This window comes from Oncorhynchus clarkii, unplaced genomic scaffold (genome assembly GCF_045791955.1).
Source record: "Oncorhynchus clarkii lewisi isolate Uvic-CL-2024 unplaced genomic scaffold, UVic_Ocla_1.0 unplaced_contig_1463_pilon_pilon, whole genome shotgun sequence".
Lineage (NCBI taxonomy): Eukaryota > Metazoa > Chordata > Actinopteri > Salmoniformes > Salmonidae > Oncorhynchus > Oncorhynchus clarkii.
Window position 1 is genome coordinate 70,001 of NW_027260828.1, and position 15,249 is coordinate 85,249.

General features: G+C 44.6%; 1 protein-coding gene across 1 annotated transcript in view; it reads right to left on the reverse strand.

The window, feature by feature from the left end:
* LOC139401832 (serine/threonine-protein kinase LMTK1-like) overlaps positions 1-5,885 on the reverse strand; it is a 50,642-nt gene extending 44,757 nt beyond the window's left edge. Inside the window, exon 1 of the mRNA XM_071145815.1 lies at positions 5,639-5,885. Within this exon, the coding sequence (XP_071001916.1) occupies positions 5,639-5,720 (82 nt within the window). The 5' untranslated portion in view covers positions 5,721-5,885. The remainder of the gene's footprint in view (positions 1-5,638) is intronic.
* Between the last annotated feature and the right edge of the window lie 9,364 nt (positions 5,886-15,249).

The window sequence follows — 15,249 nt, forward strand, 5'->3', positions numbered from 1 at the left end:
ATGGATCTGTGTCATTTACTTTGAAATGGACTGTGTTTAGAACTGTGGTCGTGAGTAGATGCTCTTGTTTTGAGATCAAAGCGAGAGCTGCATGTAGTCACTTACGCTCATTTTGTTCATATCCTTAGTTAGTGAGTTATTAGCCCAGTTATAGATCATTAGTATTCAGCAATAGGGGAGTGATTCCTACAAGAGCACAAAACATGTACATTTCTAGACATCTTTAAAATGCCAGTCAGGTAAAGAGTTTGTTTCTGTCTTAAAGGGGCAGTGTTGTATTTTGAGGCAGGCGTGAATAAGCTAAGTAGCCAATCGGCAGAGGGTAGCATAATGTGTCTGATTCTCTGTAATAATGGTGTGGGAATAATAACACATTTTATTTTGTAAAGTGGTTTCTTGAATCAAACAACACAACACTTTCAGGCACCTCCTTGTCTGAAGGACAAATGGATAAACAGGTTAATGTAAAGCTCTGCATGTTTTATTAAAAAGTCTCATGTACTGTAGGCCTATATTGAACACATTGGCTGCTGCTGTAGGCTGAATGATAGAACAGCTATTTCCATGTTAAAATGTTATGGGATGCATTTCCTCCATTGTTGTTGATGGTAGGCCACTCTACATTGTGATCAAATAGCTTGGCCACTATTACAACTGTAACTTAAAGTGGGTACAGCCTCAGTGTTCACAGTAAACGCACGCTGGAAATTTCACAGAATTTTCACAATGTTCAAGTTTGCACTCAGCAGACCTGAAATTTGTTCAGTGTCAAAACAAATTAGAGGGAACATTGGCTGTGACCTCTTCTGACCTCTGTTGACCTCTGAAGCTACTCAACATTCTAAAAAACATAGTTAGTTTATAAAGCTCACCCTCTCCACAGCAATAAAAGTCATTCATAAGGGTTTATAAAGCTCACCCCCTCCACAGCAATAACAGTCCTTCCTAAGGGTTTATACAGCTCACCCTCTCCACATCAATAAAAGTCCTTCCCAAGGGTTTATGAAGCTCACCCCCTCCACAGCAATAAAAGTCCTTCCTAAGGGTTTATAAATCTCACCCCCTCCACAGCAATAACAGTCCTTCCTAAGGGTTTATAAAGCTCACCCTCTCCACAGCAATAAAAGTCATTCCTAAGGGTTTATAAAGCTCACCCTCTCCACAGCAATAAAACGGCAATGGACCAATTTGATTAGAGGGAAAGCCCAGAGCGATCCTCAGTTAACCACCGTGAACAAGTACAAGGGTCCCAAATGCACCCTATTCCCTACAAACTGCACTACATGCTCCAGTGAAAACTAGTGCACTATTTAGGGAATAGGGTGCCATTTGGAATGCAACCCAAGTATTTTCACCCATGATTTCCCAGCCAAGATCGAGATGGGAGTGTCTTTTCACCTCAAATTACACAATCACATTACTGTGGTGGGGTTACATAATAATGTCCAGCACCAGGACACAACCAGAGTCCCAGGCCAGGCTGAGGAAACAACCAAAACCAGAACAAGAGTCCCAGGCTAGGCTGAGGCTGAGGCCAGAACCAGAGCCCCAGGCCAGGCCAGGCCAGGCCAGGCCAGGCCAGGCTGAGGCCAGAACCAGAACCAGAGTCTCAGGCCAGGCTGAGGCCAGAACCAGAGCCCCAGGACAGGCCAGACTGAGGCCAGAACCAGAGTCCCAGGCCAGGCTGAGGCCAGAACCAGAATCCCAGGCCAGGCTGAGGTTAGAACCAGAGCCAGGCCAGGCTGAGGTTAGAACCAGAGTCCCAGGCCAGGCCAGGCTGAGGCCAGAACCAGAGTCCCAGGCCAGGCCAGGCTGAGGCCAGAACCAGAGCCAGGCCAGGCTGAGGTCAGAACCAGAGCCAGGCCAGGTTGAGACCAGAACCAGAGTCAGGCCAGGCTGAGGTCAGAACTAGAGCCAGGCCAGGCTGAAACCAGAACCAGAGTCAGGCCAGGCTGAGGTCAGAACTAGAGCCAGGACAGGCTGAGACCAGAACCAGAGTCCCAGGCCAGGCTGAGGCCAGAACCAGAACCAGAGCCAGGCCAAGCTGAGGCCAGAACCAGAGTCCCAGGCCAGGCTGAGACCAGAACCAGAGTCCCAGGCCAGGCTGAGGCCAGAACCAGAGTCCCAGGCCAGGCTGAGGCCAGAACCAGAACCAGAGCCAGGCCAGGCTGAGGTCAGAACCAGGCCAGGCCAAGATGAGGCCAGAACCAGAGTCCCAGGCCAGGCTGAGGCCAGCCACTGGACAGCATGAAGGACAGCAGACCTGGGCTGAAATTAGGGCTGTCCCCGAAAAGAAGAATGTTGGTCGAAATCGATTGGTCTACATTTTTAAACGTGTATTTTTCCAAAACAAACAATCAAATCAACTACATTCACTGAGCTTGTCTGATGGTTTACGCACACTGTTTGATTACATAATTAAGACACACAAATGACTAGAGGAATTCCGACCACAATTGATTTGATTGTGCCGGGCCTGACTCAGACTGGCTGTGCTTTGTTAAAAAAAAGAGTGACTGTGTGACTAGCACCCATTGTCTCTCTCTCTCCTCCCTGCTGCAGCGACCACCACAGAGCATCAACAGTGTTAATCACGCTGTCCATGTTGCTGAAGCTGAAACATAATTATAGCCATGTCTGACTGAAAAGTTCTCTTACCGAAATCCCTCATTCCCTATTCCCTCAACCCTTGCTCTCTCTATTATGACAATCGGGCATGACTTATAGCATATCATAATCATAAACTCAGATAAGCATAACAGCAAAACGGACGCAGAGGACGTGACAAACCCAAAACAGGGGAATGTTTACTGGTTGTTCAGGAGGGAAAGGGGAAGTGAGATCTGTAAAAGATGTTTGACTTAGTGGTGTAAACTACTGGATATCCAGATAAAGGAAGGGTTAAAGTAACAAGCGCTGGGTGAGTATTATAAGTGCCAAACAGGTGCTGTTAGATTACAATAAACTATTTCTGACCAATATAACCATATACAATTTCAGTAGAACATGTCTTAGAGTGATGGACTGTGCCACCCCCACGGCCTAAACAATGGATTAGTCCACCTAGACAGGCGCAAATCAGAAAGGTGTCTTGTACACCATGATAAATATGGGGGTTACTCTACCTCCCAAATATCACTCGTGAACGGTACAACATGGGGTACTGAAATCCCCATATCACTAGTGACAGGTACAGCATGTGGTACTGAAATCCCCATATCACTAGTGACAGGTACAGCGTGGGGTACTGAAACCCCATATCACTAGTGACAGATACAGAGTAGGGTACTGAAACCCCCATATCACTAGTGACAGGTACAGCGAGGGGTACTGAAATCCCTATATCACTAGTGACAGGTCCAGCTTAGGGTACTGAAACCCCCATATCACTAGTGACAGGTACAGCGTGGGGTACTGAAATCCCCATATCACTAGTGACAGGTACAGCGTGGGGTACTGAAACCCCATATCACTAGTGACAGGTACAGCGTGGGGTACTGAAATCCCCATATCACTAGTGACAGATACAGCGTGGGGTACTGAAACCCCCATATCACTAGTGACAGGTACAGCGTGGGGTACTGAAACCCCCATATCACTAGTGACAGGTACAGAGTAGGGTACTGAAATCCCCATATCACTAGTGACAGGTACAGCATGTGGTACTGAAACCCCCATATCACTAGTGACAGGTACAGCATGTGGTACTGAAACCCCCATATCACTAGTGACAGGTACAGCATGTGGTACTGAAACCCCCATATCACCAGTGACAGGTACAGCATGTGGTACTGAAACCCCCATATCACTAGTGACAGGTACAGCGTGGGGTACTGAAACCCCCATATCACTAGTGACAGGTACAGCATGTGGTACTGAAATCCCCATATCACTAGTGACAGGTACAGAGTAGGGTACTGAAACCCCCATATCACTAGTGACAGGTACAGCGTGGGGTACTGAAACCCCATATCACTAGTAACAGGTACAGCATGTGGTACTGAAACCCCCATATCCCTAGTGACAGGTACAGCATGTGGTACTGAAACCCCCATATCACCAGTGACAGGTACAGCATGTGGTACTGAAACCCCCATATCACTAGTGACAGGTACAGCATGTGGTACTGAAATCCCCATATCACTAGTGACAGGTACAGAGTAGGGTACTGAAACCCCCATATCACTAGTGACAGGTACAGCGAGGGGTACTGAAATCCCCATATCACTAGTGACAGGTACAGCATGTGGTACTGAAACCCCCATATCACTAGTGACAGGTACAGCGTGGGGTACTGAAACCCCCATATCACTAGTGACAGGTCTGGGAAAATAGAAAAAGAGAGATCTTGCATGCAGCGACCAGAGTGAGCTGTAGGAGGCTGGTCGTCAGGGCTACCTCATTTATATGCTGAGCACACACAGCCTAGTGCAGGGACACTCAATGCTCTTTAAACACACACACACACACACACACAAGCCGCAGCGACAACCTCAATCCTGTTTACTCTACCTCCCATTAATTTATTCTGCTCTAATTCAACTCTTCACTGAGGCTGTCTGCACACACTCCCCTTCCTTAAATGTGGAAGACACATTTCAGTTGAACGCACTCACTGACTAGGTATCCCAATTTCCCTTCCTCAACCCTCTCCCCCTCTACTCTCTCTCCTCCTCTCCAGCTCTCTCTCCTCACACCCTACACCTTCACACGTCTCTTCCTCCCCTCTCAAACCCTCCCCCAACACAGCAGCACCTGAGTGCTCCTGCCCATCATGCTGGCTCTAGTAGCCAGAGTCCATGGTGGCTCTGCCCTGTCCAGTTGCCCTGAGCTCTGGGTAAACACCGCAGACAGGCAGACTACTGTACTTTCAACAACAAGCCGTAGAGCCAGAGTCAGGGAGTGAGGTCTCCAGTGAACTGAAGTAGGTTTGAGCTGGGCTAAACTGGGCCGACACACAAGCATACACACGCAAATGCACACAAACGCACACACACACACACCTGCAGGGGTCTGCATGCTAGGTTGGCTTTGAGCTGCCTTTCTCCACTGCGGATCAGGCTGAGAGAGGCAGGCAATAGCGTGGTAGTGAAACACACACACCAATACACACCAACACACACACACACACACACACACACACACACACACACACACACACACACACACACACACACTGCCCTTCATCCCAACTTCCTCAGCATTCCTCTAAAATAATAACGTGCCACCCTCCCCTCGGGTTGCCATGGAAACTGCTCCAAGAGGCAAAAAAAAGGGGGTGCTGCTGGAGGTCTGACTACAGAAAGGGAGAAGAAGACTGCCCAAATATCAACACACATAGACCTACACACACACACACAACCAGGCTATAAAGGCTGCCAACAGCACACTGGCTACTGTATATTGATCTAGCTGCTGTTGTTGACAGATGAACATCCATATCCTTCACATGGAGCTGAAGGACCAGCAGCAGAGTTTAAACACACAATGATTCAACATATAGAGGGACCTGATGATGATGATGAAGAATATTATATTTCAAATTCAATACTAGCAATACACATTCTGACAAAGACATTAGATGAAACACACATGAAACAACACACACATTAAATGTCCGTTTGAGATCGACACGTACCTGAGTCAAAATGGGAACTGAAGGCAAAACTGGGATTAAAGAACGCTGAAGACATAACCGTCACGGAGAGAGCCACGGACATCCTCCCCCCTCTTCAGTCTTGAGACGACAGCAGACAGGGTTTATCAAAATACAACATGGAAATAGATCAGATGTTGACTAAAGCACATTTAGCCGAAGGATTGTACGCCAGTCAAATTAAACGCTGCATTTTAGGTTATTTCTCATTGACACCCTTGAGACGCAGTGCGCGCATCCTTCACATCGGATCAATAGACATATGTTGACAAACATTCCCGTCGGTATTTGTTTTTGAATTTGATACCGCAGGCATTCACTTGACTGACTGATGATTAAAAACGACAGATAGGCATCTCCCGTCCCACGCTTTTCTTCTCCGTCATCCAACCAGTTTGATGATGATGAGCCAGAATACAGAACCCCGCTGCTTTATCGCGCTGCTTTGTCGACGTGATTCCGTTATTTAGGCTACATCGTTTTCGGTTTTGTCTCTGACTGTACAAACACCTTGACATTCGTCCAGTGGCAATCTTACTCTCCAAGTCAAGTTATGTTCTTCCTCTGTCTTTAGAGTAGATCAATGCCACATGATTGATTAGGCTGCACAGAGTTATCCAGAATCCTCGCTATATTCCCTAGGAGATATTCAATACTCATTGCATTATCGGAGCGTCACTTTAGCTGGCGACAGGGGAAGCGCCATCTTGCTTAAATTGTCCTGTCCTAGTTTATCCTAACTGGAATCTCGCTGACTCGTTTAGGAATATGGTATATCCACCGTGGTGAAGGGAAAGATGAGGAGGCGAGAAAAGAGGGGGTAGGGAGGTCTGTGTCTCAGAATAATAATACAACACGTGAACAGGTGGTGAATTGGAATAAGAACGTTATCGTAACAAGTGCAGGACAGGTGTATGTCTGTGCGTTATTTAGCTTGCCTGGTACTATGGGATCAATCAATGCAATGGTCCCAAAAGTGCAAACACGACCATGTTCAGTGCAAATCAAGGGCACCTCCATATGCCTTTGACATAAAACCATGGTCTGGTCTAATCTCTGGTGGACACTAAGTAACATAAAGTAGATTAGATGAGTGTATTACACACATTCATAGGCTTGCCGATGTCATCAGGTTACAGTGACATTATTTTCCTCCGAGACTGTATGGTACATAGACTGATGGTACATGGACTGTATGGTAACATAGACTGATGGTACATCAACTGTATGGTAACATAGAGTGTATGGTACGTAGACTGTATGGTACATGGACTGTATGGTAACATAGACTGTATGTTACGTAGACTGTATGGTACATGGACTGTATGGTTCCTCCTTCTGAGCCTGGTTCCTATCTAGGTTCCTCCCTCTGAGCCTGGTTTCTATCTAGGTTCCTCCCTCTGAGCCTGGTTCCTCTCTAGGTTCCTCCCTCTGAGCCTGGTTCCTCTCTAGGTTCCTCCTTCTGAGCCTGCTTCCTCTCTAGGTTCCTCCTTCTGAGCCTGCTTCCTCTCAAGGTTCCTCCCTCTGAGCCTGGTTCCTCTCTAGGTTCCTTCCTCTGAGTCTGCTTCCTCTCAAGGTTCCTCTCTAGGTTCTTTCCCAAGTTCCTTCCTTCTGGGGAGTTTTCCTGCCCAATGTGCTTCTGCCTGTTCTATGTGGTTTCAGTCTGGGTATCTGTAAAGCACTTTGTGACAGCTGCTGATGTAAAAAGAGCTTCATAAAATATGTTTGATTGATTGATCGAATGTTCAGGACATTAAATTAGATGACATTTGTATTCAGTGTAGTCTCTCCTCAGCCAGTAATACATCATTGGTGGGTGTTTATATTTGTTCTGTTACACACAGTGTGTAATGAAATGTGTTTTTTGCAAATCCCAACTCCCCCTGAGACACCCGCAGGGAGCGGAATCACGGCCAGGGTCGCCATTACACTGAGCCCATTGAGGAATTTGTTTTAAGTGCTTTGTTCAAGGGCACAGCGACAGATTTCCCCCACCTTGTCGGCTCTGGCATTCAAACCAGCAATATGATGTAGATACAGAAAGTAAACAGCGTAGTCAGTCAATTCTCACAACAACTAAGAGCGTTGAAGCGCGAAGCTCAACCTCTCCGCTCTTTTGATGGCCTGGCTACCACGCTGTACACAGTGTGAAGAGTACCCGTGCACATGCGTAGATACTTTGTGTTACTGTGTGAGAGTGAAGTGTTGCATCTCGCCCATCTCAATATCTCCGGTGCTGCTCGTGGCAACATCATTTTGTTGAGTCTAATTAATATGGGGAAACTATTCCTTTTTAAATAGTTTTATCAAAGAAACATTAAACATCTAATAGTCAAATCATAGAGTAAAAGCAGGTGAGCTGGTTCTTGGCCATTTTCTGGTGTTATTTGGTGGAAAACTGAGCAGGTGGAGCATTATGTCAATCTTGTTACTCATAGATAGATAGGATGGAAATGTTGTAACAATAAAACATTTTTTGTGAAGCATTCAATTGCCTCCTTTCTGCACACAACAAGCTTCCACTCTCCCTGTCACAGGGGGATTCATGGCTTATTTAAGAAGAAATCATCAACTCTGTTACTTTATTTGACACTTAATAGGCATTTGTTCTATTACTTTCCATATTTAACCTCTTGAGATGGTAAAACACGTTGTTTATGAAGGCGAATATGTGCTATTTATGACAAAATCAAAGTTATTTTTGACCAAGTTACACTTTTTAATAGGCATCGTTTGTTGGAATGACCCAGATCCTAAACTGAGGAAGCATCCAGGTATTTTGGACTACAACACCGGAATCACTCCAAATCATTGGCCACTTTAATACATAATACTAGTCACTTTAAATAATTCCACTTTTATAATGTTTACATATCCTACTTTACTCATCTCATATGTATATACTGTATTCTATACCATCTACTGCATCTTGCCTATGCTGCACGGCCATCGCTCATCCATATATTTATATGTACACATTCTTATTCCATCCCTTTAGATTTGTGTGTATAAGGTAGTTGTTGTGAATTTGTTAGATTATTTGTTAGATATTACTGCACTGTCGGAACTAGAAGCACAAGCATTTCGCTACACTCACATTAACATCTGCTAACCATGGGATTTTATTTGAATGCCAATGTTGAGGGTTTGAAGCTGTCATTAGATTTTTTAAAGTGTTCTCTGTTAATAACATTAGATGTTGGCATCAGCATCATTTTCAGCATAAGTGAGAAATATGACCTTGTAAGATTCAACTCAATATTAGGAAGGTGTTCTTAATGTTTTGTACACTCAGTGTCATGCTACAGTATGTTTCACATTCTGCATCAGTGATCAGAATAGAGGTTGCAGTTCTGTCAACGTCCACCAGAGGAGGACATAGGACCATTAATAATTACTCAAGACATACCTGCTTTACAGCAGTAACAGTTTGGAGCTTGTCAGACCACTGGTTTCAGTCCCACCTAATCTCGCGGGGCCATCCTTCCGTCCCACCGCAGAAAAACCTGATGGTTTCATATCTAGTATTTCTAGTTATCAGAGTCACTTGGGGCGGCAGGGTAGCCTAGTGGTTAGAGCGGTGGACTAGCAACCGGGCTGACAAGTTACAAATCTGTTGTTCTGTCCCTGAACAGGCAGTTAACCCACTGTTCCTAGGCCGTCATTGAACATTAGAATGTGTTCTTAACTGACTTGCCTAGTTAAATAAAGATATTAAAAAAATTTGCCGGGGGCGTGTTCTAGCTCTGACACGGAGTTACAGGAAGGGATGTGTTGTTCCCTTTTTTAAATTATTTTTTAATTTCACCTTTATTTAACCAGGTAAGCTAGTTGAGAACACCTTTATTTAACCAGGTAGGCCAGTTGAGAACACCTTTATTTAACCAGGTAGGCCAGTTGAGAACACCTTTATTTAACCAGGTAGGCCAGTTGAGAACACCTTTATTTAACCAGGTAGGCTAGTTGAGAACACCTTTATTTAACCAGGTAGGCCAGTTGAGAACACCTTTATTTAACCAGGTAGGCTAGTTGAGAACACCTTTATTTAACCAGGTAAGCCAGTTGAGAACAAGTTCTCATTTACAACTGTGACCTAGCCAAGATAAAGCACAGGAGTTCGACACATACAACAACACAGAGTTACACATGGAATAAACAAAACATACAGTCAATAATACAGTAGAAAAATAAAACAAAAAGTATATATACAGTGTGTGCAAATGAGGTAAGTTAAGGAAGGTAAGGCAATAAATAGGCCATGGTGGCAAAGTAATTACAATATAGCAATTAAACACTGGAATGGTAGATGTGCAGAAGATGAATGTGCAAGTAGAGATACTGGGGTGCAAAGGAGCAAGACAAATAAATAAATACAGTATGGGGATGAGGAAGGTAGATAGATGGGCTTTTTACAGATGGCCTATGTACAAGTGCAGTGATCTGTGAGCTGCTCTGACAGCTGGTTCTTAAAGTTAGTGAGGGAGATATGAGTCTCCAGCTTCAGTGACTTTTGCAGTTCGTTCCAGTCATTGGCAGCAGAGAACTGGAAGGAAAGGCGACCAAAGGAGAAATTGGCTTTGGGGGTGACCAGTGAGATATACTTGCTGGAGCAGGTGCTACGGATGGGTGCTGCTATGGTGACCAGCGAGCTGAGATAAGGCGACGATAAGGCGACGATAAGGCGAAGATTTGTCGACGAGTATGAAGCGAGGGCCAGCCAATGAGAGCGCACGGGTCGCAGTGGGGGGTAGTGTATGACAAAACGGTAACAAAACGGATGGCACTGTGATAGACTGCATCCAATTTGTTGAGTAGAGTGTTGGAGGCTAATTTATAAATGACATCGCCGAAGTCAAGGATCGGTAGGATGGTCAGTTTTACGAGGGGATGTTTGGCAGCATGAGTGAAGGATGCTTTGTTGTGAAATAGGAAGCAGATTCTAGATTTAATTTTGGATTGGAGATGCTTGATGTGAGTTTGGAAGGAGAGTTTACAGTCTAACCAGACACCTAGGTATTTGCAGTTGTCCACATATCAGAACCATCCAGAGTATCCACAAGTCAGAACCATCCAGAGTAGTGATGCTGGACATGCGGGCAGGTGCGGGCAGTGATCGGTTGAAGAGCATGCATTTAGTTTTACCAGCATTTAAGAGCAGTTGGAGGCCACGGAAGGAGAGTTGCATGGCTTTGAAGCTCATCTGGAGGTTAGTTAACACAGAGTCCAAAGAAGGGCCAGAAGTATACAGAATGGTGTTGTCTGCGTAGAGGTGAATCAGAGAATCACCAGCAGCAAGAGCGACATCATTGATGAAGAGAGTCGGCCCGAGAATTGAACCCTGTGGTACCCCCATAGAGACTGCCAGAGGTCCAGACAACAGGCCCTCCGATATGACACACTGAACTCTATCAGAGAAGTAGTTGGTGAACCAGGCGAGGGAATCATTTGAGAAAACAAAGCTATTGAGTCTGCCAATAAGAATGTGGTGATTGACAGAGTCGAACGCCTTGGCCAGGTCGATGAATACGGCTGCACAGTAATGTCTCTTATGGTGGTTATGATATCGTTTAGGACCTTGAGCGTGGCTGAGGTGCACCCATGACCTGCTCTGAAATTGACCAGCTCTGAAATTAAATTAGATTTATCGGTGGTGACAGTGTTTCCTAGCCTCAGTGCAGTGGGCAGCTGGGAAGAGGTGCTCTTATTCTCCATAGACTACAGTGTCATAGAACTTTTTTGAGTTTGTGCTACAGGATGCACATTTCTGCTTGAAAAAGCTAGCCTTAGCTTTGCTAACTGCCTGTGTATATTGGTTCCTAACTTCCCTGAAAAGTTGTATATCACAGGGGATATTCGATGCTAATGCAGAACGCCACAGGATGTTTTTGCGCTGGTCAAGGGCAGTCAGGTCTGGAGTGAACCAAGGGCTATATCTTTTCCTGATTCTACATGTTTTGAAAGGGGAATTATTTATGATGAGGAAGGCACTTTTAAAGAATGACCAGGCATCCTCTAATGACGGGATGACCACAGACCCATTACGGATGCAGGCAATGAGGCAGTGATCGCTGAGATCTTGGCTGAAAACAACAGAGGTGTATTTAGAGGGCAAGTTGGTTAGGATGATATCTATGAGGGTGCCCGTATTTATAGATTTGGGGTGGTACCTGGTGGGTTCATTGATAATTTGTGTGAGATTGAGGGCATCAAGCTTAGATTGTAGGATGGCCAGGGTGTTAAACATGTCCCAGTTTAGGTCACCTAGAAGCACGAGCTCTGAAGATAGATGGGAAGCAATCAGTTCACATATGGAGTCCAGGGCACAGCTGGGGGCAGAGGGTGGTCTATATCAAGCGGCAATGGTGAGGGACTTGTTTCTGGAGAGGTGAATTTTTAGAAGTAGGAGCTCAAATGGTTTGGGTACAGACCTGGATAGTAAGACAGAGCTCTGCAGAGATCTCTGCAGTAGACTGCAACACCGCCCCCTTTGGCAATTCTATCTTGTCGGAAAATGTTATTCTTAGGGATGGAAATTTCAGGGGTTTTGGTGGTCTTCCTGAGCCAGGATTCAGACACGGCTAGGACATCTGGGTTGGTGGAGTGTGCTAGGGCAGTGAATAAAACAAACTTAGGGAGGAGGCTTCTAATGTTAACATGCATGAAACCAAGGCGTTCTCCCCCAGGACACACCTGCTTCCCCTCCTCCTCCCCTCCCCTCTCCTTATTTATAGCTTCATGTAAATAAGATGGGGGGGGGGGGGGGGGGGTCTGCAGGTGCCCAGACAACTGAAACTGAGAATACGTCCCAAATGGCACTTTATTCCCTTTACAGTGCACTACTTTTGACAAGGGCCCTATAAAGGACATATTGGCATCCCCAGGCACTTCATATACCTGCTCTGGCGGGGGGGGGGGGGACTGAAATACTTATTGTTCTAGACCTGCTCTGAGTGGGGACTGAGTTACTCATTGTTCTAGACCTGCTCTAAGGGGGGACTGAGATACTCATTGTTCTAGACCTGCTCTGAGTGGGGACTGAGTTACTCATTGTTCTAGACCTGCTCTGAGTAGGGTGTTGTGGAAATTTCCCTAATTCCCAAATGATGAGAGAGCAAATCACACACGAGTCAGAGTTATGCTTAATCTTCACCTTTAATAATAATTAAGCTTTTGCAATAGCATTTTGACTTTCAACAGTTCAGTATCTCTATTGAAAAGTTGAGAGTGGCCAACATAATGGCAAATGGGATCCTTTATAGCAAAGATCCCCCCCCCCCCCCCCCCCCCCCCCCCTAGACGACATGACAAAACACAGGTCTTAGGAACTTACACAAAGAAAATACTTTACTTCAGAGAGGAATATCCCCTAGCCAGACAGAGTTGGCTATAAATTATCGTTCAGTTTGGTCTCCTAAACAAAGCTCTTATCTCGTCCTTGGTACAAAATGGTACCAAGACATTACCCCCACCCTATGATATATATCAAATTGTCATTTAGATACAACCAATTCTAAATACAACCAATCCTGGACAAACTCACGGAGAGGAGAGTGGGGCTATAGGTCAAGATAGGAACAACAAAAGAGGGAGCATAGAATGATTCCAGACACTGCCATCCTCCTCTCCCCGATGGGAAAAGTAGGGAGTGACAAAATATATGTTTACACATGATGACCCCTTGACCTCTCCCCTCTCTGCGGTCCAAACAACTTAGTCCTGACAGAGAACAGATAACTGCCAATGCCCACCACTATAGTACAACAAAATACATTCTTATGAGAAATAACTCATAAGCATATCATGAAAATAAAACATGATCTATGTTACCCAACTAATTCTGATTATTCCCCAACAAGGGACTGAGTTACTCATTGTTCTACTATATCTCTGACCTCTGTGGTGAACGATTACATATAAACATCATGGATTATATAATGGAGGAGGGTAGAGGATATGTAGTGATTAATATAAACATCATGGATTATATAATGGAGGAGGGTAGAGGATATGTAGTGATTAATATAAACATCATGGATTATATGATGGAGGAGGGTAGAGGATATGTAGTGATTAATATAAACATCATGGATTATATAATGGAGGATATAAACATCATGGATTATATAATGGAGGAGGGTAGAGGATATGTAGTGATTAATATAAACATCATGGATTATATAATGGAGGAGGGTAGAGGATATGTAGTGATTAATATAAACATCTTGGATTATATAATGGAGGAGGGTAGAGGATATGTAGTGATTAATATAAACATCATGGATTATATAATGGAGGAGGGTAGAGGATATGTAGTGATTAATATAAACATCTTGGATTATATAATGGAGGAGGTTAGAGGATATGTAGTGATTAATATAAACATCATGGATTATATAATGGAGGAGGGTAGAGGATATGTAGTGATTAATATAAACATCATGGATTATATAATGGAGGAGGGTAGAGGATATGTGGTGATTAATATAAACATCTTGGATTATATAATGGAGGAGGGTAGAGGATGTGTGGTGATTAATATAAACATCATGGATTATATAATGGATCTGTGATGAGGGTAGAGGACGGTGCAGGGCTAATAACAGAGTTATTCTCTCATACCTCCCCCTTGCTTGAATGGTTGGGACACATTTAAAGTTATTTATAGGCCTGTGTGCATACTGGAAATGGGTGGTTCTGTCTGTAATGTTGTGGGGAAAACTAATTCTGTTTGGCCCAGGGCTGTGGTCCCCTGTGGGCCACCCATGGCTGTACCTCTGCCCAGTCATGTGAAACCCATAGATTTGGGCCCAATGAATATATTTAAATTGACTGATTTCCTTATGAACTGTAACTCAGTCAAATCTTTGACATAGTTGCATGTCATATTTATATTTTTGTTCAGTATAATATTGTTATTACTACAAATGTGGAAGTCTGTGAACCCCCAGAAATGTCCATCAGCAATAAAATTAGCTGGTGATTGATTATCTGTAGAGGCCCCTCCCTCTGGTCCTCCCTGGCTTGGTGATAGGTTAACTATAGAGGCCCCTCCCCCTGATCCTCCCTGGCTGTCTCCTTATAGGTGGGTCCTGCAGCCTCTCCTCTCCTCACACTCCAACCCTGCTCATCTCTCAGCTGGACAGTAAGGGCCGTTCACACCACACACTGACAACATGCTGGGGACACTCTGCACTCTCATCACTGCTCTAACATGTAAGGAATTTACTGTTTGTTCAATCTGAATCCAAAAACAATGCCAATGAAGTTTTACATTCGTGTATGATTAACTGTCTTAATAAATGGTGTGTTTCATTCCCACAGATGTCAGTTGCCAGAAAGCAGTGACACAGACACCTTCAGTACTGACTGTCAGTACAAAGGGGACTGCAGTTTTTCACTGTGACATTACCAAAGATGAAGGAAATTATGTAAACTGGTATAAACAGGTTCCAGGAGGAGCTCCTCAGTATGTGTTAAGGTTTCACCGTACTGACGCCTCCCCTGATGAATATGGATCTGGTTTCTCCTCTGATCGTTTCACATCTAAAGCCACGTCTGATAAGGATTATCAGTTTACAATCAGTAATGTGGTG